Here is a 25,779-nt window from a genome sequence, read left to right on the forward strand (position 1 = left end):
CCACTTATCCCTCACACCTCTCTGGGGTGCCTACCATGATCTCTGTCTTAACGATGGGCCCACCAGGGCCCTGAAAGGTACGCACTTGCCTGCCCCCCATGGCTGACGGCGGGTGACTCAGATTCCAGCCCAGGCTGGGTCCAAGGACGGACCTTTGGGCAGATAAGTGGATTCCCGGATGCAAATCCCAGCTGGATTAAGAAGGCTTGATTATCTGGGACTCATTTTCTGGCCTGTCCTTGAAACGGAGCCCTGTCAGGTGTTTGGAGCAATCGTGTTCGGTTGTGGGTGGGGGTCACTCATTCCAAGGACTCGGGGCCAGTAAGACATGTGACAGGTGTCAACAGCTTGTCACCCTTGATGAATTGGCGTAACCATCGTTTATTTCCCTTCAGGAATGACGGCACTTTCATTTAAAAAAGTACTTAGTTTTTCTAAAGAATCTATGGTTATTCAGATGTCTATGTGACTAAGGCTGGGGTTGGCTTTGGTTCTGCTGGGGAGGGCACATCAAGGGAAGGGGCACCAGAAGCACTGGTAAAGAAAATCCCTATATTCTGAAATTAAACACACACACACATGCACACACGTGTGCGTGTGCGTGGGCAGGTGCAGGTGACGGTCTTACCTCTAAGGTAGTAGTGCGAGAATCCAACAAGTTAGCACATGTACAAAAATGAGCATACTTAACATATTAACATTAAAAAAATTGTTTAATAAAAAATCTTAAAGCTGTATAGACGAGAAACTATAATCAGTGTGGATTTTGGGCAAAGGCAGGGGAGGAGCCCCCCTTCTAGCAGATCTCCATGAACCGAGGAATGATACTAACATGGGATGTCCACGCTGCTGGAGAAACAAAAGACCTGAGTAAGAAACACGATCTGCTTCACCCCATCCTCAAAACGCCCCAGAAGATTTCTTTCAAAATCTGCCTTTTAAGAAGCCCATGGGGTTCATACACTCTGACTGAACGCAGATCTCCCCCCGCAGGCTGAGGGCCTCGTATAACTTGGTCTTCAGAGAAGTTTCATTAATCGGTAACCCAGACACCATGCAAGCACAGAAGGTGTGAGGAAGGCACCAAGGAGAGCCAGTCTCTTCCGAGCCAGAGGGGCGCGGAGGCTGGGCGGAGGGCTGGCCTGCGACGGGCTCATCTGGTGGCTCAGAGGAACGCGGGGGTGACAAGGGAGAGCCACTGAGGCCGGAAAAGGGGGTGGGGGGAGGAGGTGTGCAGGGGGATGGGCAGATGAGGCTCTTGTGCAACTCTTTCCTTCCAGCAGATGCCGAGCTCGGCCGCGCCTCCCGCACAACCAGGACCTCTGACCCTGGTGCGAGCCCACGGCGCCCCCCACCCCGCACACGTGCCTCCAGCAGCACCCTTCTAGCCATGAGAAAAGATGCCGTCACACACATAGGAACCAGCCTTTGACAGCAAGCGTCCTGGCTCCGGGGTCCACGGCCCAACCGCGATGGCCCCTCCAGACTTGGATCTGGGGGCGCATCAGGAGGGCGGCGGCGTGCAGCTGCCCCTGCTGGGGGAGGTCTGCAAGCCCACCCCTGGCCACTGGCACTCAGTAGGAATTCAGACATTTGCTGAAACAAGCACAGAAACGAGGAGCAAGATGGGAAGGTCGCCAGAGGAATTCTGCACGGGCTTTCCTGAGCCCGTCCAGCGCACGCGCACGCGCACGCGCACGCGTTCCCTTCTCCAGGCTCTGGCCACTACGCTTGGGCCACATAATTCTGCTGTGGGCCACCCAGCGTGGCAGGGTTCTTCGGGCATCTCCAGCCTCCCTAGGTGCCAGGAACACCCTGTCCCTAGTTGTGACAACCGAAAGTGTCTCCAGACTTTGCCCAGCATCCCTGGTACTTTGAGACGCCCTGGTGCAGCCACACAAGACCACAAGTCCGGTCTCCGCGGTGCCCGTGGAGTAGGTATGCTCTTCTGAGTCACTGCAGGGACACTTCCAAATGCACCTGCTGCTGCCACAACCACGATCCCCCTCACAGGCTTTGGGGAGCAGCCAGGGGACAGAGTGCTTCAGTCTCCTCCAGACCAGCTCTCATTCGTGACTTTGTCCTACTGATCCCGACGTGTGGCTTTCCACCGTGGTCCTGTGAGACATGCCGTTGGGGCCGAGGAAAGGTACCCAAGGACTAAATGACTTGCCTACGGACAGGGTAGACCAGATCGGAAGTATTTTTCCTAGTCTTTCGGAGAGTTTCTACCTCTTAAATAGCATCCCAAGGCTGCCCGTAGAGAATGCTACACTCAGTACCTGCAGGAGCAGCTTTTATAAAATGAATTTTGTTACAGATGGAATCTTGCAGCAATGGTTTCCTTGTAAAACAGATCTTACCAATTATTTTTGTTTCTTGTAATCAATTTGCTTCAGTTATTATTTCTTCCCAGCTCTTTAAACCAACTTTAAAAGCCTGCCTGGTTTCTTGTAATTCTATAGTCTTGTTCCCTCCTGGGGAAGCTTCTGGGATGCAGGAGCCCGGGAAGAGGTCCTTTCTAGACCCCAAAGTCTCTGAATTTGTTCCATGTCTATTTTCCTTTGGACACTACTTTTTTCCTCTTGTCTCTATTTCCTGATGTCTCTGTTTCATTTGCAAACTCTGTGATGAGCAAACCCCTGATACTTATCCTTACAAGAGTAAGACCCAGTAGAAACAGAGGCAAAATCAAAGATGCATGCATCTCCCTTTTAAACAGAGAAAACAGAAAACACTAGTCCCAGGGAACAGAGGCCTGATGAAGTCTGTTGAAATTCTCTATTTCACACTGTAGTTTGATACAAGACACCTGGGCCATCCCCTCTGCCAGAGTCATCGAAAATGTGACAGCAGTTGTAATGTTCTTTTAAGATGTGCTCAGGCCTCGGACGTTCCCACAAGCCCCATTTGTTCTTTCTTAGAGCAGACCTTTCTCTATTCCAGTCTGGGTTTTGATGGCTAATAAGAAAAACATTTCGACAAAATGCACTTTTTTTTTCAGCCAGAAAAGTTCTGCAAAGATAAGCTTTGTCAAAAAACACTGGCAACATGTTTAAATTATGTCTGAATAAAACCATTAACTATAAATTATGCTAATTTTTAGGAAGCCTGGGTTCAGATGATTTTACCTCTTGGACATGTTTTCTATTACTTGAATTTTTAGTCTTGTTTTACCAAATTGAGCTCAACGTCATGAATCTCTCCATAACTGAAGCAGGAAAATGTGGGTGTGTGTGAGCGATTCTCTAAAGAGGTGGCCCCAGGGCTTATTTTGAAAAGCTTCTCCTATGGTCACATAATTTCAGTGGCCCCACCAGTCCCATCCTCCTGATGGCACTGTCTTAACTGGAGGGATGTTCACCCATACACCCAGCCACCCCAGAAATCCAGGTGACTTACATTTTATGTGATAACGAGGACGTCAGTTGTGGAAGCTCTGGGGAGAAATAACATGCCCACGATAATGTCCACCTTTTGTTGAACCTGCCAGACACTGAACGAGGCATTTAAGAATTTTACCTCACTGGAACTACTTCACATGGGCACTCCTATCTTATTTCACAGACGAAGAAACTGAAGGCCAAGGAATAAATGTGAGTCCCCCATAGTCGAGAGACAGAAGTGGTAGAGCTGGACTCTGACTCCAAAGTGAAGACTTCTACCTGCTTTCTTCCTCCTGCATACCAAGACCATGTTACATCGTACAGCAAATTCCGCAACCCTTCAACACCACATTTTCTTGTACTGCAGAATGTCTCCCATATTCCCCTTGCGAGTAGGTAGGTTCTAAAGTGAAAGGGCCTAGAAAGAACGGGGCTTAAAACCAGGGGTTATATGAATTAGTTTTGGGACCGAACAAGCCTCCAAGGATGCTCATTGGCAGAGCTATTCTGTGACCCCTGGATATACTAAGAACGTCCTGAAAAACTTCCAGTCCATTCAGGGGGTTCTCGAACTTCAGGAATGTTTCTGAAGAGGGCAGGAAACCACATATTTAATGAAGCTCTGGCGGTACAGTGAGGACAAGGTTACAGGGGTCAGGTGGGGTAGGCGGACACAGAGATGAGTAGGAAGGTGGAGCCGAATGGGAGCAGAGCAGTTGGTGTTGAAAAAAACGAGGAGAACATTTGCCATATTTGGAGAGCCTTCTGGTTTTCAAATAGGAGATCTGCCAATTCATGGAACAGAGCTGCCTCCAGAGGAGAGGAGAGAGAGGATAAATACAAGCAGATGGGGAAAGGATGGATTTTTAATTTACAAAATTGTGGCTTTATATATTTTTGTTTCTTCTCTGGCTTAGTGGTTTTGTTTAGAAAAAGAAATAGTTGATGCAGAAATTATAGGTTGAGAAAGAAAAAATAATTAGGAACAACTGAGTTTCAAATGTGCAACATCATACTCAGATTTTTTTTTAAAAGATTTTATTTATTTATTCATGAGAGACAGAGAGAAAGAGAGAGAGAGAGAGAGAGGCAGAGGGAGAAGCAGGCTCCCTGTCGAGCAGGGAGCCTGATACGGGACTCGATCCCAGGACCCTGGGATCATGACCTGAGCCAAAGGCAGATGCTCAACCATCTGAGCCACCCAGGTGCCCCCATCATACTCAGATTTTAAAGGGGGACCTCCAGGAGAAGTCAAGAGTGTGGGTTTTGGGGCCGGAGTCTGATTTGGTTTCCTCAGTGCCAACGATGAAACTTTGGACAGGTCACTTTCTTGTTCTCAATTTGATTTCCTCAATGTACACCAGGGGCCACATCACAGGCTCTTGTGAGGATTGTGAATTAATGAATGCAAAGCAGTGGCAAGTACCTCACCCACAGTTTGCTACCAGGAAGTGCTAGGCACCATCATGGCGCCCGGTGACCCAACTGGGCACCATCTTCTGTTACCCTTTAATTCACAGCAAGTTCTAAGATGGAACAGGATATAATTGTCATATTAATAAAACTTTGGTTCAACTGAAAACTCTCAAGCTGGTTAATTTGAGGAGTTATTCCAGGGTTCTTAGTCTACGCTGTAGATATGCAGAATCTGACTATGACTGTCAAGTACTATGTTATCTCCTTGAAGAGCTGTAGAATCCAAAAAAGAGTAAAAATAGAATGGATGCTCACCTTAGCACATGTCTCATCAACTTACAGTTAAAAAGTAGTAAAAAAAAAAAAAATCAGAGGTAGGACGAAGCCAATTTAACAGATGCTGAAAGATGGTGGTATTAAGATGTGACAGATTTTCATACAAAATTCAGCAGAGTTAGATATAATTTCAGGGGTACCGCAGATTCCCAGAGTCCTCAAGCTCTGCTACCGGAATATTTCTATCCTGTGTGCACAGCTGAGTATCTGTGAGCCGTGGCTCTATCAGAAGGCGTGTTCCTCAGCATGGGAAATACCCTCAGGGTGTAACAAAGCCACACAAATAAGAGTGGAGCCTTGTTTCAATCCTACATGTTACAGAATTTCTTCGTACAACGCTTTGACTGGAATGGCTGCTTCAAATCTGTTATTAGCTGATCCCATTGGGAGGAGTGTTCTAGGAGATATTTCAATTCTTACTATTCAAAGCAAAGAAGTCTAATATTTCACTACCTGGAACGCTTTACAATGGACACTCCATGAAGGTAAGATAAAATATGTTCTTGAAAATGTACTAGCTACCAAAAGTCTGATTAAATATCAAGGAAGGTCGAGAAGGCTACCATGTGTGGAACATTTTCCCACCTACAAGATGCTTTTGCAACATACTGGTGTTGGTTGGGTGGCAAGTGTGAGGGGATCCTGAATCCATCTGGGTAACTCTGCAGCCCAAGTGAGCTACTGAAGTAGAACAGGTCCCCCAAATGAGTGAGAGCATTGGCAGGAAGAACTTACAGTTAGATCATTATGACTTTGTTAATTGCAAAAATAGGTAGCGGACATCCCACCTCTGAGAAATACTATGTGTCCAAAAATAAATGTTTAGTCACTAAACCATATGGCTATTCAAAAATGGGGTAGATCATTCCACAGTGGCCAACATACAACAGAACCCACACCAAATTTTGGAAATAAAACCATGTGAACCAGAACAATAATCTTCCATAACAGGCATTGTGCACGCCCCAGACAATGGGAAATTTAGATGCATAAACAAAAGACAAACAATAAAGCCTGCCAAGAAGGCATAGGAAACACCTGCTATGTGTAAAAAATGGAACAAGATACTAATGATTATTTCATATGAAGATTTTAAAATCATATATATATACATATATATATATGCTTTGCTATAGTGACCACAAGATGGGATTTAAAGCACTGCAGAAAAATATCAGTGCAAAAATAATTAGTTTAAGTAGGAAATTTTGTCTTTCCAGGTTTCTCTATTGGCAATAGGACAAAAGATTGTTATAGATGGGGAAAAAAAACCTTACTTGCCTTCCAGAAATAGCTCATGTTAAAAACGAATCACAGTTATATCCAAACAGTAAGATGCGTCTGAATTGGAAACAATAGCATAACACTGATGATCTTGATTGAAACGATAACATGGGGCAAATTCCCCAGGAGCAAACTACATGGAACAGCACTTCTTCCTTCCTTGCCCTGACCTGTTGGAAGGAGACTCCCAGATTCTGAAATAGCTCACAATCCACAGGGAGGTAAAATGGGTCAATTTGACTTGGTCTTCAGAGACAGAAATGTCATTTTTTTCTAGGACAAAAATGTCCGTTGAGAGGTTTTGGGAAAGTGTTTCTCCTGGTGCGTGACCCCACCCTGTGGCAGGACCTGTGCCCCTGCTTTCAAAGGAACCACCTCCACGGTACTCCGCGGGGCCCCAGGGTGTCTGGCTCCGGGAAGTCAATGGCACCATTGTCAATAACTTCTTGAAAGATCCAACTGTACATGTTTCTTTTATGTTCTAAATTTCTGTGAAATACAGTAAGGACACTTGGAAACTCCCAGAGTGGGATGTCGCATCCTTCTCTAAAAACAAAGCAAAGGTGAGGGGATTCCCCCCGGCTACTCGGGGTGGGAGTGTGGTCCTGGCAGTGCCCACAGCCCCTGCCCCTCTTCCTATCTGTGAGCCAACTTCCTGCTGGTTAATTCTGGGAGTTCCTGTTGACGCACGGCCAGCAGAATAAAGAGATCACTGGGGCATATGGGTGGAAATGGGAATGACACACTAAATTCCTGGAACAGTCAGAATCAGGCCAGAGGAGATAAGTTTGATTCTAGAGTTCTCTCCTAGGACAGTGACCCCTCCTCATGTCTCCTAAAGAATGGGATATTCATGTCCAAAGGACAAGTAGATCTAGAATACTCGCTGTTTTTGAAAATAATCAATTCTTGGGCAAAGTGTTTAGGAACATCTGGACTAGGTTTGATATAAAAACTTGACAAATGTAAGAAGGCAATAGTGTATTCTTATAAAGTTTGAGGGCATTCAAAATACACACGAGGCTTCATTTTAATTTCTAAGATAAGATTAAATGCTAAAAATAACTAAAATGCCATGTTGAGCATGTGATAAATGGTTTTCTATGATAGCAAGGTGCTGTTCTGGAAACACACACACATCAAAGATAGTATTTAATAAACCTAAAATATAGAAAATGAAAATCCATAAATATACATATACATGTAAACACACATGGGATGTATACATTTGAAAATCCTGGGGTTATTTATTGTATCTTAATTTTAAGGGGAATGATCTTATCTGGGAAACTTTCTCAGAATGCTCCTGTGACTGCCGGGAAGGGACATGGGATGGCGGTCCAGGGCCCTGCGCCCCCCATCAATGCCAGTTTCATGGGACTAATCTATTCATCCTTCTGATCAACATGGGATTTCCATTACTCATCTTTCCTTCCAAGATAACTGACATTTTTGAAGGGCACCCATTTTGTTAAATTTTATTTCCTTCTACTAAAGAAGTCTTTTTAGTCTTCTGGGATTAAGAAGTTTGTTTTCATCCACAAAGTTCTTTTTGTTTACTTCTTTAGTCCAATTATTCTACTCAAGGGTATGCAGATGGCCACATACCCCTTTTCATCAATGCTATCCTCAAAATAAAGTCCTAAAAATACCAGTGGCAATTAACATTTAGAAATCTCCTTTTTGGTTACTAGCCATCTTCATGGAATGTCTGTGTTTGAATTAGCTTAGTACTGGACAAATAAGAGAGAAAGACTCGGGGCAGTACACCCGCATGTCCCCCATCTCCAAGTCAGAAATGCTGGCTGCATCTTTCAGCAACCTCACAGCATTCAAAAAGCAAAATCCTGGATCGGGGTTCAAAAATTAATTCTATGCACGGAAGACCAATAGTCAAGAAACAAAAACAAAAAGGAACACGACAAAAAACTTACTGAAAAAAAACCCTGGATTTTTGGGTGGCAATACATCCCACGTGAGCCAATGTAAGAGCGTGTTTGGTAAAAAAGGGGTGACAGGATTTTATGATGGTGTTCAGAAGTGTAGCATCCAGATCAAGGGAGGAAATAGTTCTGTGCCTTCCACACTGGTTAGGCAGATGCTCGAAAGATAAGTTGACATCTGATGGCCAGGACTGAAGGAGGATAGGGAGAAACTCAGAAAAAGGCGATGAGGATAAGGTGGCAGTCTTCATATGAGTGATGGGTCAGGAAGTCAGGGGTCCAGTGAAAGCAACATGCGATTGTTTAATATGAAAAAGGTTAGGAGATGGAGTGCATTCCTAAATCCTGCTGAGATCAGTACATGTGGAGGAGAAGAGCTTTGATTGAGGGCTGGCAGAGGGATGAGCGAAGGGAAAGCTCACTGGGGGCAGAGGGGTTTGGGCCAGAGTGGCACGTGGGCACTGACATCTAGGGCATCCACGCTCGTGTGTACCAGCGGGTGTGACCAGGGGGAGGGCTCCTTCCTGTAGGGAAGCAGGCACGTGTCAAAGCTAAGCTTTTCTTAGGGGGCAGCTTCCTCGAGAGGTCTGGTGAGAGCAGCCATGGCATGTGCCGTGGTGCAGGGCCACCTTCCTAGCGCTGTGATGGTGGTTCTGGTCGAGGAACCACCCATTAGTAGTGTCCAGCAGTGCTCTGTTTGAGGGTACAAATTTTAGTGGCCTGACGATGGCTGACGCTCACGCGAAGCTATCCATACAGCTATGTATCGTAGCTACACGCGTTACCTTAGCCTTCCTGGATTCCAAATTAAACATCCTCATGCTATTATTCAGTTCAACCTCTTTCTCCTTGCCTCTAGTTTGACTGAGTGTTTAAGAAATGACCGTTTACATTTAATATGGTTATGGCACTAACAGAACTTTCTTCTGGGACTTGTGGAGGCTACTTCTACATTTCCAGGACATTCTGGAGTTTACCTCCTGTAAAACACTTGAGAAGCAGGCTGATGTCACTGCCCTGGCATTTCTTGCTTTCAAATGACACTCTTTCAAAGGCAAAACAAGCTCATAAGAACACCAGCTAAAGGAGAAATCAATTCTAAGAAAAATGTGAAGCTGGTAAGGGAACAGAAAGGAATATCCTTGGGGCTCAACTAGGCTTATTTTAGTTCTTGTCAATGGCCTGTCTACCACTGGGTTTCTTTTAAGTGAAGCCTATGGAATGAATCTTATTGTCTTGAAATTTTAAGTGGGCCTCAATGTTATCTGGAAGTCTCAAAGGAAAATTCTGATGTTGAAGGAGAGCTGAATTTTTTAGTTCAACGTTGAGTTAGGAGTTAGATTATTTTCTTATGCAATCATATACTACACTTTTCATTAATGGAGTTTTGAAGATGAATTCTACTCTGGACTTACATAAATCTATTCTGAGTTTTGTTAATTTTTCCAGGAAAGCCCTCCAAGACCAGAAAGGACTCTTGTCAGCCTCCTGTCTCCTTCCCTTCTTCCTGGGTGGGACAGTGGGGAGAAGGCTTGTCAACGTACTGGACCCATAATTCTATCGTTCTCTGGAGAGAAATACAAATATTTGTAAAATATCAGGTGTCGAAGGAGGAGGAATTTACCCCAAGGCCTCCAAGTGCAGGAAGCCTGGCCTCCTGTTTCAGGTTCTGCTTGAACTGCCTGGGCTCCTCCCTAGCCCTCCTTCTTGCCGCTGTGGGGACGTGGCCGGTGCCCCCGGCTCCTCAGGCATGATATCTGCCCCTTCTCTGGGCCGGGCTGCAGAGCAGGGTGTTAAAAGCAACGTAAACAGTGGAGAACTGCTTCCTAGAGAATTACAGAATTCTGTGAATTTTGTCCCATCTCGTTTGCAGACCTGGGTGCCCTCAGAGGCCCTGACAACATGTCTTCTAAAAAATCTGAGAAATGCTACTTTTGCTGACAGATGCTAAATATGGGTGCAACACCTCAAACTGATCTGGACGTTAGGGTTCTTTTGAAATACGAGCACTATCTTCACAAGGCTTTCAAAACACCATTATTGCCACTTGAAGTGTATTTTTTTAAAAAGAATTTAATTACTACCATGCAGAGCTAAAACATGCCAGCACTTTAATTTTTATTACAGAGCCCAAGCTCACCACGGAATTCATTTGTCCTTCTGTTTCTTTATTTAAAACAGACTTTAAGTTTGAAGAATAGTTACAGTCCTCACAAAGACAACAATTTAATAAAAAACACCAACACTGACAAGGCAGCTGAGGACTATGGGGCCAAAGATATTATTTACCCAGCATTAATGACTTCCATTTCATTTCCACTTTGTTTTGCCTCCCCCCCGCCCTTTCTGGTTCCAATCCTTTAGGAATTAGCCATCCCAGCAGTGTTTTGGATACAAAAACTTTGGTTCCTATGGTGGGATTTTTAAGGTCCTCACAGTGGCTCAGGAGGAAATGGTCATCAATACAGGGTCTGTCGTGGGTTACTGGGACAGCTCTTCCTGCTTCCATTCTTCTAGAATTCAAACTTTTAGGCTGGACACAGAGAGGGAAGGAACAGGGATATTTTGACCTTTCCCATCAGTGGGAAATATGCCCTTTTGAAGGCCTGCTTTGTACTTCCCATATGAGTCAGACATCGGACGACTTGAATGATTTAGTTGTCTACACCACAATGGACTAGTTTGGGTGGGATGCCAGAGGGCTCAGAATCACAGGCTGTTCAGGATCTCAGGTCGGGCAGCTTCTTAAGAAAATTTGGAAATGCTGAAAGCGGTTAGAAATAAATGTATTTTATGCTTACCCAACTGCCAGTGACGTACATAGCATCTCTGTCTGTGACTACTGAGGACAAGGGAGACTCCCTCCGACTGAGGGGGAAGACCATAATGCAGAGATGCGAGGGCCCTGATGCCCTTCTTCCCGGAGTAGCCCCGGGATATGCTCATTTAGGTGGCAAGTTCAAAAGGCCCTTCGGCACGGAAAACGTGCGCGGGCAGTGGGTCTGGTCGTTTCTGCCATTTTTCTCTGGTTACTATTTTACTATCTCTGGAAGAAAACGAAAAGTAATTTCAAAACTTTGCCACACGCTCTACTGCTTTTCTCTTTGTTACGGAAGCAGTCTGCTATAAGGGTACGTGGAGGCAAGCGCGTCTGGCCCCTGTAAGACCGCCCACCTGGGAAGCACTTTGAGATGAACTGCGCGGGCAGGTGGGGCGCTCACGCTCGTTCCATAGGAAGACCAATCCGTTTGGGACACTCTCTGCCCACGTGTGAGAGAAGACAAACTCAGAGCAAACATTTCTATTTTCAGAGTGGCTTTTAGAAAGCATATCATGCTTGGTAACAGCCTTGCTCTGGTCTTTTTAGAAATCCTGCAATTGTTTACTAAGAATGAATTGGAAGTGAATAAAACAAAACAAAGTTCTTTGAAGACTGGTGCTCTTTCTGTAACAGAAAGGGGAAACGCTTTAATGCTATACTTGTCAAAACATTCCATCAGGAGGTCAGAAAAACGAAGGATTTCTAAAGGCAGAGCTTTGGTTCGGTTTGGAGGACAGTAGAAATGCTCACTGCTCTTTCCCCAGTTTATCAGCAGTCCATTGGCGTCTGTGTGAGATTTTCAATCAAGACCCTACATCATTGCTGTCATCATTATCCCAGCTATGAACTGACGTTCTAGTTCCCTTAAAGCCATGAAAGGCCATTTCCCTACAACCGTCAACTCTGGACCAGAGCCCACTTAATCATTTGGTCACCACCCCCAAGGCCAGAGGCTGGCGTGGATGGCCGGTGTCCCCGCCAGTCTGCTGGCTCTGGCCACCACCCAGAATCCATGGGGAGCTCCCATGGGCTCCTCCACCCACTCCAACCAGCCGGCTGGCCTCGCAGGGCCAATTCTGTGCTTCTACAAAAACCACACTTTCACCGATGGCTTGGGGTTCTGCACACACATGCACAAAATCTGATCACAGTTTATGGTCAAGGGCTTGGGAGAACAGAGACCTGCCTAAGTACAGAAAAAAAGAAAAAAGAGTTTTCTCTCAATGCAGCTCCCTCTTCTGCTCAAGCTCTGACCATGTCTACTTAACGTTTCATCTGTTTAGGTGTAAATTCTGAGGGAAATGTTTGGATGCGCGGTTCTCTCAGAACGAGATAGTGCCCACCCCCCCAGAGTGACAGACCCTTCCAGAAAGATCGGTGGTGTCTGCGGCACCAAAGCAACCATCTTCCATGAGCCACACCTGGGATCAAGAGCACAGTAGGATTTCTTCATTATGAAGGAATGTGGCGCAGGCTGCCAAAGCAACTGTTTGGGTGTGTTTATGTGTAGTGTTAGTGAGAAGAGGGAGAAATGGAGAAATCCAGTAGGAAAACATTTAAAATTCTTCCTCTGCACTCAGATACTAAGACAGCCAACGTGTCCATGTCTCATTACTCGTCAGCGAACATGGACTGTTCCTGTCGGAAACGTGTTCTCTGCTAACTCCATTATTTGTCAAGTACCTGCCTGCCATGAGCAGCTGTGTCTCGGGCCGTTCTCTGGTGGTTGACACAACCACTTTTCACCAGTGACTTTCGTGGCTTCTCTTAGTTAACTGTGGGTTTTACTGGTAGGAAACAACCCAGGGTAGTTTGTCCTGGGCGTAAAGAACACGGTGATTTCCATGGTAATGTAGACACATTTTCTCTTGAAGTATTGACTTTCAACCATCAGATTCTGTCCAGAACGATGTTCTTTGAGTCCATTCAGTGACACGGTATTATAATTTTGTCTTTTTAGGATTTTAATAATGTATTCTTCCATTTGGATGAGCTCCAAGCTGGCCCGTTTTCTATCAAAGCCTGACTTGTGTCATAATGGTCCTTCTGAAATGAAATAATTACCCTACTGGGCTGGCGAGAGTGGACAGTGGGCCAGAGCGCCTGCCAGTGCTTCTCTCTTCTGCAGCTGCGCCATTAGCACGTTTCTACAACAGCGTCCTAAAAGCCTTGCTTTAAGGAAATGCTTACTTCATCTTGCTAGAAAGAGAGCGAGAACAGCCTGCTGTTCCAAAGCTCAGGGCTGGAGGACCCAAGGTCTCCTGCACCAAAGCAACTGGACAAGGAGTTTCCAGAAGGAGAGGCCCTGATCAGAGCTCACATTGGAAACACAAATTTCCCCCAAGAGGCTGCGGGCAAGGTGGAGGGTGCGGTGAATCACATTTGGCACAGACACCACTTCCAATGTGCCCTCTCATGGGTCTCTGTATTTCTGAGATAACATCCTTTCTGTAAAGATACAAGCCCAGCGGGTTGCAAAACCAGGTCCTACTTTCACAAAACCCTGACTCTATCTTGTGCTTTATTTCTGTCTAGGACTTGATATCCAGAATATTCTTATAGATTCACGATGAGTTCCTTGTCTCCCCTACTCTCCACTTCCACACTCACTAGAACTGTGATCTTCAATATGGTAGCCACGGGAGCTATTTAATTTGAATTTTCTTTAACTAAAATTAAAATTAAAAATTTCACGAACCGCATTTCAAATGCTCAAGTAGCCATGACGGGAGTGCAGATATAGAACATTTCCATCTTTGCAGTAAATTCTTTTGGAGAGCACGGGGCTAGAAATCTCCAAAAGATTCGGGATGCTGACTGCTTTGTTTACTTCTGTACTCCCGGTTCCCAGACGGAAGCCGACACATGGTGGATGTATGATCAGCGTGTGTCAAGCGAATACATTTGTTTTCAAATTCTAGTTGCCAGCTATGGCCGTTAGTTTTCTTTGACTAGAACTAGACCCCAATGGAAGGATCACCAAAACATGAACCTCACCAACCTCCCCACACGATGAGCTCTGTGACTTGGGTTATAAGTCACAAGCCTTCTCTAAGGATGTCTGCCAAACGGCTTCTCACCTCCCTAGGACTTGGACACAACCTTCTCACCGTCCCTGACCTTTGCTCTTGGACCTTGCCTCCCACCAGTGTCTCCCTTTGCCCCTGCTGTTTGAGGCACCCCCTGTTCACTCATGCACCCCCTTCTCTTAGACAAGTGCCTTGTTTGTAGATGGTACATGGTGCATATTTGAGCGTTGAAGGCGTGTCATCTTCCACGGCTAAAAGGAAGCTGGGATTTTCTTACGATGCTGGGGTTTTCTTAAAAGCACATCACTGGGGCACAAGGGTGGCTCAGTCGGTTGAGATCCTACTCTTGGTTGCAGCTCAGGTCATGATCTCAGGGTCCTGGGATTGAGCTCTGAGTTGGGTTCTGTGCTCAGTGGGGGGGTCTGCTTGTCCCTCTCCCTCTGCCCCTCCCCCCTCATAAATAAATAAACAGAAATCTTTAAAAGCGCATCGCTACATGTGATCTACAAGCTAGGTGGACACTGTCTACACCTGCTGGAATACCACCTTCGCTGCAGAGACTGACCAAGTAGGCGAGTTGCTGCAGCCCCCGTGGCACCAGATGAGCCAGAACCAGTGCTGTGCCCAACGCACTGTGAAAATGACCACACGATTCTGAGAGCAGGTGAGAGCTATGTGTGGACAGGGGTTGTAAGAGCCCAGCACACAGGGGATGTCTCCGCTCTTTCTGGGTGAGTTGTTGTCCTTTCCGGGCTGTGATAGCGCATGAAATGCTGGAGCTGGCTTCTGTGAGGTGTGCCGAGTGCGCCAGGAGAGAGCGTGTGCCTGGAAGGTCTGGACAGAGGTCTGCCACGGCAGCACCGATGCTCCTACCCACCAGGAGCGAGGCTCTTCAGATAACAGAGGGCGCCGCCGCATTGCCGTGGAAAGCCGTGGCAGCGTGGACCACACACAGCACGTCTGAACGGAGGCTCCCCGTGGCGCTGCGGGGCTCTACCCGGTTGTCAGATCTGTAGTGAGCCATTTCCATTTTATTTTGAAATCCTGGCTATTCGCATGGAAGGGTGAGGTTTATGATGGCAACAGAGAAGAGAAGGTCCGCTCCCGAGCAAGACTGCAGCTCACCGTGGAGGGAAGACCTTGCCGACTGCGTGCGTTCTTAGCGGCTTGGGGCCCCTGTCCTCCTCTCCCCGGGGCCAGGCCTCGGCTTCTTTCTCATCTCTTGGGCGCTGCCCTTCTGAGCTGATGGCAAGTGCCAAACACAATGAGTCTTTCTGCGTGCCCATTCACCTGCCTCCACCCACCTCCCAGAGTCCTCTGTCCACTCTTCCCTGCTTCCCCGTTCACTCGGCATCTCTCTGGTTTCTTTTGCTTTGATTTACGTTGTTGAATTTAAGGAATCTTGTGAGGTTAAGAATTATTTACTCATACTTTGACTCAGGTCCAGGGACCCACAGACTGTGGGAAACTCTTAGCTGCCCGAAAGAACACAACAGCTACACACAGCTTGTCGCAGGCTGTGGTCACCTCACATGTGAGATGCTCGTCTCTGGACCTGTGGCTCCCGCTGTCAGGCCCACGGCGGGGGGGTGGGGGGGGTGTTGGGCAAGTGTGGCTGGCTGAGTGCCGAGTGATGGGGAGACGCCCGTACACTCATGCGGGGGCTGAGCACAGAGCTCTGGGAACCAGTCAAAGTTATGGGTTCTCTTTCTCCCACTGCAGCCTGACCATCTCAACAATTCCCAACAATTTGGGCTTAAACAGGGTCTGGTATTTATCAATTTCTAAGATATCTGACTGCCCAGGGAAACAGTGCCCTGTGAAGGTTGACGCCATTGAAAAGTCGGAATAACCCATCTGTCCTGAATTTACAGTCAAATGCCAAAGGGTTGGGGGAAGGTGAACCTGCCTAAGGAACGGAAATAATGAATTAAAACTGACCTCAGCTGGAAAAACCTGAGACTTTCACGACCTTTTAGGTAAGTTAACAAGCAAAGACAAAGATGTCTCTATCTGTTGAACCGGACACTTTGCGTGCCCTCCTTACACTTTCTGTACTTTAATCTTGGTGTCATTCTGTTCCCACAGAAGTTCTGTAACAGAAATGAACTCTGATGCCTTCCATCCAATGGCCTTCCACCCCACGGAAGAGGGGAAAATACAAAACATATAAAGAAAGAAAGAGTAAAACGGATAGAGACAGGTCAGAGGGCCACACCACTCTGTCTGGGGCTGGCGATCGTCAGACCGTTAGTGGTGGAGAAAGTCTGAGAAGTCAGTTGGCCGACGTCCTTTGTGTCTATCACCCTGTGGAATGTTGGCAAATTAGGACTTACAAGTTTTAATTACTGCAATGTATATACACAATAGTTTATTTTAAATGCAGACCCTCAAACGGCAATGAAGTATTAATTCATTTCTTTCAAAAATATTTTATTTATTTATTTTAGAGAGAGAGTGAGAGAGAGAGAGAGCACATGGGGGACAGGGACAGAGAGAATCTCAAGGAGACTCCCCACTGAGCAGGGAGCCTGACGCGGGGTTAGACCCCAGGACCCTGAGATCATGACCTGAGCCGAAACCCAGTCGGACACCCAACCGACTGAGCCACCCAGGTGCCTGTATTAGTTCATTTCTTAAAGTTATGTTGAATTCCCTGAACAACTGAAGAGAAGGTTGGAGAATTGACCAGGGGGTCATAACTTGAGGAAAGAGGGCCAGACCTCCTTTCATCTGGCCCGTGTCCTTTCCCTCCACCCCAGCGAGTCTCCTTCATATAGGAGGAGGAACGCAAGTACAGAAGATTACTGCACTGGGATAAGAACTCATCCACAATGTCTGAAAACTTGAGTTTTATTCTGGACCGCACTGGAGCAGGTCATTTACCCCCCATGTCGGTGTCCTCCTTCCCTCCCGTGTGAACTAGGGGATGAAGCCTAGATCATCCTCTGTACTTTCCAGCTCTGGCCAAAGAGTGAGGAGCGCACACCCCGCGGGGCCACAGACCCTGCCCTTCATGCCTCGGCGGCTGGGACCATCGACCCACAGGCGGGATGGCTCCGTCTGTGAGGAACAGTCCTCCCCATGCAACAACCCACTGCCCACCCCTTAGGGCTGGAGAAGACGTTTCACACTGAGACGTTTCACACATTCGGTAACAGGAGAATTCATTTGGAATCAGAATCCAGAGCACATTTGTGATTTCTGCTTCAGGCCCAAAAGTTATCCAGTAACATAGAGTTTCTGATGTCGGCTGTCACCATGGTGAGGAGCGAGTGAACTCTACCCCGTGTCCATATAAGGCTGGGCTGCCCAGTGCTCGGGGAGCGGAGAGCTCAGCGGTGAAGCATTGCCGTCCCTGCTCCAGAAGCTCCGTGGGGAAAATCTGTGGCAAGGCACCCTGGGGAAGCTGTGGGAAAGAGCGAACTCTGCGCTCAGCTCTCTAACGGCAGAATCTGTCCAGCTGCTATTTTTATGCATTACATTACTTTTAAAAAATATTATCAATCCAAGAGTAGGACGGAAATAGCCCTGCCGTCTACAGGGACACATCTGGGTAAATCTGTTAATTAATAAATGTTTAATGTACATATATTGGGCTTGAGAAACTGATATGGATACTGTATCTTAATAAGCATTTGGATGAAGTAGACCCAAGCGTCCTAATGCAATGATACATGGTGTCATTTCTCTCTCCTCCAGAGGCCTTTCCTTACCACTCACGGTCAGCATTTCTATCATCTTGGTGACTGATACCCAATGGTACACCTGGGTCCCCAGGGCAGCCCCGGGGCTGACGGCTAAGACAACCCGAGTTGTAGCTGCGAGGCCCGAGCCAGCGTGGGGTGCTGGGCAGTGCGGAGCGAGGCAAACACAGCGGGGGGCCCCCCCGCCACCTGCACGCTGCCCCTGCTGGAGCCTACAGGCCGGGCCCCAAAGGGGGCCAGCATGCGGCTCTGTCCCTGAACCAACCACTCAGACAGCCGCCACATCTCAGCTTAATGTCATCATTACCTGGCTTAAGGGTGAGAGGCAAGTCAAACCAAACGGGGTTCTGGATTTCTTGCGTTAACCAAATTCACCGGAAGGTGTCCATTATCTACTTTACTCGGCAACGTAGAGAAAAGGTCTCAGGCTATTGCATTAATGAGGGCCGAGGGGAAACAAAGAGCTCCATGCAAACTTACTGAACTAGTGAGACCTAGGGACCCTTAGAAATCTCCCTCCTAATAACCGCTCTGAGAAGACCCCTGGCATTATAAGAGTACATAACTACGTAGATGACATCATCTATTAAAATAAAATATAATGCTAAGTGAAATAAGTCAGCTGGAGAAAGACAAATACCACATGGTCTCACTCATATGTGGAAATTAAGAAACAAAACGAACAAACAAAGAAGAAGAGAGATAAACAAAAAACCAGACTCTTAAATACAGAGAACAAACTGGTGGTTGCCAGAGAAGTGGGGGGAGGGAGGAGACAGATAAAGGGGATTGAAGGCACACTTATCTTGATGAGCACAGAGGAATGTACACAATTGTTGAATCATTATATTGTAGACCCGAAACTAACATAACACTGTATGTTAATTATCCTTGAATGAAAAAAATAATCAGAGTGAACCATCTTTACTGAAGAACAAAATTCACATAAAACCATTACGGGAAATGTTAATAGATCAGTTCTGCATTAAATAATCATAAAAAAAGTGAAAAAGAATAGACCCAGTAACCTTGTGCTCTGTTTGGGTTCTGTTTGGCTGATCACATGGAGAAGAATGCAGAGTCTCTCTGGAGCTGAATTCCCTCCCACCCTGGCGAGTCCCACAGATATTTGTAAACCACTAATTTATCTTCCTCATGCCCATATAAGGCTGGGCTGCCCAGCGCTCGGGGAGGGGAGAGCTCAGCAGTGAGGCATTGTCATCCCTGCTCCAGAAGCTTCGCTGGGAAAATCTATAGCAAGGGTCCCCGGGGGATTTTAAATCTCACCAAATGGCTTCCATATATTTAAAAAATATTCAATCCTTGAGAAATGCTGATGCATAACCTTCAATCAGCAATTCTTAGAGCATAACGTCCCCCTTCCAGGCAGAGGAACCTTGACGACATCAACAACTAGCACTGTCCTGAGGACTGTGGCTCAGGAAGGACCCAGCACGTGGGGACTGAAGCCTCCTCAGGGGTGATCTTCGGCATGGAAAGGACGGTTGGGCAGTCACACGGCAGGGAGGGAGACCGCCACATCTGTAAAGGGGTTTCTTATCGCGAGTTTTACTTATTTGGCTTCCGGAGGGGACTCAAGTAGGAGAGGGTGTGTGACATCATGCCCAAGAGGCCAAGCTCCACCGAGACGAGTCCTCCTCCTGCAGGGTGGGAACGGGGACCGTAAACACTGACCGCAGGATTCGGGCTGGTGAGGCGCATTTGGAACACCCACGGGGTGCTGTAACTTCTGAAGCGACAGGGACGGGGGACACAGGCCAACACCTCCCAACCACCTCTCCCAATCTGGCCCTGGACGAGCAGGAGTGCCCTAGGGAAGCGGGATCCCAAGGCACGAAGACTCAAAAGACGGTGTCATAAAACGAAATACTGCTCCCCATACGAAGTGGGCTTACACAGAGAAATAGAAACAACGTCTTTTTAAAATCAGTAAAGCTGCGACCCAAACATCAGCTTCACCGGCAACAGGAAAGCCCGTCACTTTGAACACATTAAACCCAGTATCAGACCGTAACGCAGATGCCGCCAGGTGTGCTGGCCATGATGGGGACGGACCTTTCTCTCCGACTTATCTGATGAAATTCGATACATAAAGGACATTTGGGGGGAGGAGTACTAATTTTGAAAGTGAGACTGATTCTCCATGGCAGGAGGCTCGTGCCCTCTGGTCGGAATATCTGTAGTGGGGGGTAGACACAACCATGCTTTCTTTATGTAATATTTTTACAGGATATATGGTTACCTATAAAACGCAGTTGCATTATATATACATATCTATTCCCAACGATGAACAAGAGACATGTAAGAAAGTTACCGTTCTCTATTCGGAGCGTGGTATACCTGGACCAAATTTTGCGTTGTGTAATCATTTGTTCTGATACGGAAGAGTACGTCCATATTAAATTTCTCAGGAAAGCATGGGATTGACTCCGTCAGGAGATGGAAGGCACTCCTGTCTGGAACAGAAGGCTACGGAAGAGTCCCGTTTCCATGACGCTGTGACTTACCCGTCCCCCCTTCTCGGGGTAACACTGGCAGCCCCCGCTGCAGTCTCTCCCTCCGCAGGGCACGTCGAACTTCTTCACGCCCTGCACAAGGAAGCACAAAGAACGTGTTATCCCAAACGTCGTCCTCTACAACAGCAGTGCATCATCTGCCGAGAGCGTGTGCGACTCTAGTGCCAGCTCTCTACTCAAAACAAGTAGATTTTCCTTTTTAGAGCAGCTTTGGGCCCACGGCAAAGGGTACAGAGAGTCACCCCCAGCCCCCCCACGCAGCCGTCCCCGCTACTAACGTCCCCCCCACAGAGCAGCACATTTGTCACCGTCGATAAGCCTACACTGACGACTCATCATCACCCAGAGTCCAGAGTTTACAATGGGGTCCCTCTAGATGTTTTACCTTCTATGGTCAATACGCCTTTTAAAGGGGCCTACCAACGCCAGATGTCAAGCTAGGTCCTGGGCCTCGAAAGTCGGGGAGAACATTCCCCGAATCCAGGGATCCCGGGTGAAGTGAGCCCGTGACACTCTGTGTTAAGTACTTCAGAATGAAGCAGAAACTCCAGGTGTAGGAAGCAGCCCTCATGCTTCTGGAATGGTGGGGGAGGCAGCCCCGAGGAGGGGTGATCAAGGGGAGCAGGACTGGGTTAGGTTCCATGCTGGGCCCCATCATACAACACGGATCCAGGTGAGCTAAAGGGAGAGGGGCTTCCGAGGGGGAGGAGGACCTTGCAAACACACCTTCCCTCCCCACCTCTCCCCTCCCCTCCCCTTCTCTGCCCTCTATGAGACCCAGTGGTTAGCAGAAGGAGGAGGGATGGAGGGAAGAGGCCTTCCTAAGTCTTTATTCGGCCAACTCTTTAATAAAGTAAGTGGCTAAGGGAGGGAGTTCTCTGCCTGGACAATCCTAACGGGTTCCAAGGCATTGCTTGCTCACCCTTGATCTCAGTATTTTAGGTAAAGGATGGACTTGGACTTTGGACTAGGAAATCTTCCTTTTGGACTGTTGACAGCAGGAGAATGTGAGCAGGAAGTGACAATCAGAATGGCCCTCCTCTGGCCCCTTCTGGATCAGCCCCGCCTCCCCCATCAGCATGACAGGTGACTTATCCAGCAGCACAGGGGACCCCTGTTACCCTCGTCACCCTTGGCCCGCCCAGCAGACCGCCCAGCTCGCAGGCACTGATACTCAAGGGACCCCGGACAAGGTTAGCTTCTGGTGCACGCTGAGCCAAACCTTACTGCGCAAGCGACACTCCCCAGGTAACAGACCAGTCCAACTTGACACAAAAGTGCATTTCGCCACATCTGTTCCATTCCCTTCTAATAGGTTTCAGTGACTAAACAGGATGGTCACCTGGGGACTCCCCCTGTTTCTCGTGCCAGCGCATCAGCCAGAATCTTCGCTGTTCCTGGCATGGTTCTGCTGCTCGTGTGTAGATGGACGCCGTGTTGGCTGGCCACCTCGTGTCCCCTGCTAGCCCTCCTGCACGCGCAGCCTTGACGGGTGCACAGTGAATGCTGACTCAAAACTCTCTGGCCAGAGTTTACCTAAGACCACCACGACTACTCAATGTTCTTTTTGTAGAGATGATAAATTCCTTTCCTGTGCACACAACTTTCTACAAGGGGGATCGTTTGAGTCCCACGTTTCTTGTGTCCCCACAATAGCCCTTTACCGACTCCACTATCTGATGCATCAGTCACTATTTTGAAGAATTCAAAAAAATCTGAAAATCCCAAACCAACACCTCGAAGCCTTTTGGATGTCTTGGTTATCATTTTGTGAGACAGATTGAGTTCCACAGTGTAAAAGTAAACACATTTAAAATCCTTTCATGCCCTCACAATATGTTTCTAGGTATTTGCCATTTTTTTTCATGGCTTCAATGTTTATCTATAGTGGGGCTCATTTTAAAATCCCACCATTTTGAATATTTGGTGTTTATAAATCCAGCCCATGCGAAGCCATCGGTTTTAGGGATTACCCTGAATGCCAAAGGGAGACATCTAGATGGGCAGCCACATTTATGCTTTGTATTACGTACGACTGGGGTGTGAATAGGGGGCTTGGCAGGTGTCCCTGGTTCACACAGTAATTCATTTGCCAGTTGTCTGGAAAGGGCAGGGGGACTCCTCAGTCTAAGGACTCCAGGGTAAAGCATAAACTCACATTCTCCATCTGGTGTTTCATAGGCTATTTTTAATTTTGATCTTAAAGGCACTTGCCAAATCCCTGGATATAAATCAATGGTTGAAATGATTTTATATTGATCTAACAGACTTTCTGTCCTAGATTTAGGATATGCACTGGACTTAGTTATAGGAATGAGTTCTTCATAACCTGCTTAAAATTTAATAGTGCTGTTTTGCTTTTGGAGCTGGGACTCGTAGGTCTGATAACTCCCAATCTTGACACGTCCTCGACCATGAGCCATGGCTTGGGGACCCCGTCCCAGGAGGTGAGGTAGGCCTCCCTCTACAAGCCACAGCCAATCTCCATCATGGAGATTCCAGCCCTGTGTGTGATGTGGTGCATGTGCGTGTGGTGGGATGTGGGGGGTGTGTGTGTGGTGTGTGTGTGTGATGTGGTCTGTGTGTGTGATAGCATGTGATGTGATGTGTTTGTGTGTGTGATGTGAGGTGGGTTGTGTGTGGTGTGTGTATGTGTGATGTGTGTATGTGTGTGTGTGTGTGTTTTCCCATCAGCATCTTACATCTTGCATAGCCTACAGAGGGAGTCTTACGAATTCCAACATCTACAAGAGCTGTAAGTACCAGGAACTGGAATGTCAGATCTCCAGGATGAACAGAAGTATTTACTTTATTAGGCCAGAGCATGTGTTCCAGACATCTCTTAGAGACTGAACAAATCTCAGACCTGAGCTTCGGTATTCCCCTTTGGGACGTGAGCTCTGGAACGTTCTCAAGCTACAAATGCCCTCCTGAGGACCTGGGATGAGGAGTATGTGAGCTGCTCTGTGGGGTCCTCTGTCTGCGTCCCCTGAACAGAAGAGTACTAAAAGCCTCCACCAACCACTGCCCATGCTCGAAGCCCTCAGGTCCACCCTGGATTTTATTGCTCAACACAACTCAGAGACAAACCTTGAGCCTTCTTGTCAACTCCTTAGTAAAGATGACCAGTGTCCTCCCACTGCACACCCACCTCAAGAGCCTGCTTACCACCCTCGAAGATGATCAGCTGGCCTGCTCTAGGCCTTCAACTTCACGGTCTCTAGGATGCCATGCTTTCCAACTGCAGCTCCAAGACTCCTCAGGAGCATCAGCTAAATTCTCCACGAGTTTCTCATGTCAAGTCTGAATTCCCATTGGTACCATTCCATAGAGCAATATTCCTGCACCCTGCTCTCCCCACGGCCCCCTGCAGCAGCGCCTGTCACTGAGCTCACCATCCCAACGTCCATGGAGGGCGTGCTGCTCAGCACCAGGGTCAGGAAGCTCAAGGTGCAGAAAGTGTCCGCTGTCACAGACCACGCTACATCCACTCAACTGAGCTTGTCTGGATGTCCTTCATCCCTGGGCGGAGAAGGACTCACAGCCAAATGAGACCAAAGATGTGAGGATCCATGCAAAGTGGAAAGGCCTACCACCCCCTTGAGCATGCCTGAATCTGACATGCATGGGCTCATATGTCCGCGCACCCACGCGGAAACCGCTCCCTCCCAGGCTCTGGAAGGACGGAGGAGCCCGTGCCGTGTGCCTCCCAGCTTGGAGTGGTCAGGGAAAGCCTTTCCCTCAGCTGCGCCAGTGACAGGGCTCCGAGCTCGCCGATCCCCTCAAACACGACAGCCACAGGGCTCTTGGAGATACTTTACCCACCCTCTCCCCTTGCAAATTCACTCATTCGTTCCTTCCTTCATTCTCCACCGAATGTTTTCTCTGGGCTGAGCACTGTGCTGGGCCACGGGTATAAAGTGGGGAACAGAGAATGTACACAAGTTGACAAGAGAACTAAGTAAATGAGCAATAAAGCCTACACACTTTAAATTACGGCAAGTGCCATGAAGGAGAGGTGGTCTGAGAGGAAGAGTCAGGCCAGGTCAGGAGAGGTCTGACTTAGCCGGGCCCTCTCCCTCGGGCTGTCCTGTGCTCTGTTATCCCTTATTGGCCTCCCCCACAGAGGCCGACCTCCCTGCCTTCCGACCTGAGGCCCTCACTGCTACAACCCAGGGGACGGAGAGCTGCCAGTCTCTAGGCCTAGGAAAGCAAGACCTCCGGGTTATCATCATCATCAGGGAATCAAGGGCATCTTGGAATGGAGTGAATTTGAACCTATTCTTCATAGGACCCCCAGGATGCCCCTCCATTGCCGGATCCCCCAACTTCCGGCCAGGACTCAATTTCAGCCCATCGTGGCTTTATGGTCCAGGACGGGCGTGGGGCATCTTCTGTCCTCCTTGCTCAATGAAAGCCACCTCAGTTGCTACCAAGATGTGTAACCACTTCCAACTGTGGGTCTAACTTCCCAACTGCGGAAGGAGTCTGACTTGGGGGCTTAATTGTTAATTCCTTCCGCAACTGACGAACATTGCCCCGAGGTCCGGTCCTTGGGTGCCCCTCTCCCGGGAGCTACCTCGTCCAGAGCCCCGCCCCGCTGGACTCAGCGGCTCCCTCCAGGATGGGGAGGGGAAGGTCGGGGGCTGGGAGAGCCTCGGCAGACACAGGGCAAAGGGCGGTAACTCTGCTATCACTGTAAGCTGGCTGGACATCCTACCAAGTGCTGTGGAACCAACAGGAGTTGTTTTGAAAAATAAATGTGAATTCTAAGTTTTGGGAAATAAGACAGAAAACGGCTTAAACATCAGAAGCACAGTAGACCAGGAATGCCTCTGAGCTGCCCCAGGAAGAGATGAAGTGGATACTTCTTGCAAAACAATGAATAAGAACAAAAGCCATATTGGCAAGGGAGGGGTTGCATGGGGAGAGCTCCTGGTGAAGATAGGGAGCGGAGAGTCTGAACAGGGTGTGCCTGGACACAGTGTCCCAAATGACCCGGGCGGGGGGAGGGGGCCGATAGAGGCAACGTCTGAGAGGCGCTCGGTCTACGTGTGCAACGCTGCTGTCTGGTCTGGACCCTGGACACACCCAGCGTGGCGCATGGATGCAGCCAGGCACTACTTAGGAATGCCGGCCCCACCTCAGATTTCCTGCGCCAGGACACGCTTTCTAACAGGCTCTCCACGTAGGCACGCTGCTGTGGCTTCCTGTGAAGCCACCTCTGTCAGTGGAGGAGAAAGGATACTCCCCACGGGGCCCGTGCGTTCCATGCCTAAAGAGGACATGGCATGCTGTCCTGGGAGAGTGCTGGCCCCCG

At 48.0% G+C, this 25,779-nt stretch overlaps 1 protein-coding gene across 2 annotated transcripts in view; it reads right to left on the reverse strand.

Annotated features, from left to right (window-relative positions):
• COL4A2 (collagen type IV alpha 2 chain) overlaps positions 1–25,779 on the reverse strand; it is a 168,453-nt gene that overhangs the window by 99,097 nt on the left and 43,577 nt on the right. For both annotated transcript variants that reach the window (XM_032402618.1, XM_032402617.1), the window contains exon 4: positions 20,451–20,531. In XM_032402618.1, the coding sequence (XP_032258509.1) occupies positions 20,451–20,531 (81 nt within the window). The remainder of the gene's footprint in view (positions 1–20,450; positions 20,532–25,779) is intronic.

The sequence above is a fragment of the Phoca vitulina genome, unplaced genomic scaffold (assembly GCF_004348235.1).
Source record: "Phoca vitulina isolate PV1807 unplaced genomic scaffold, GSC_HSeal_1.0 scaffold5, whole genome shotgun sequence".
NCBI classification, from domain to species: domain Eukaryota; kingdom Metazoa; phylum Chordata; class Mammalia; order Carnivora; family Phocidae; genus Phoca; species Phoca vitulina.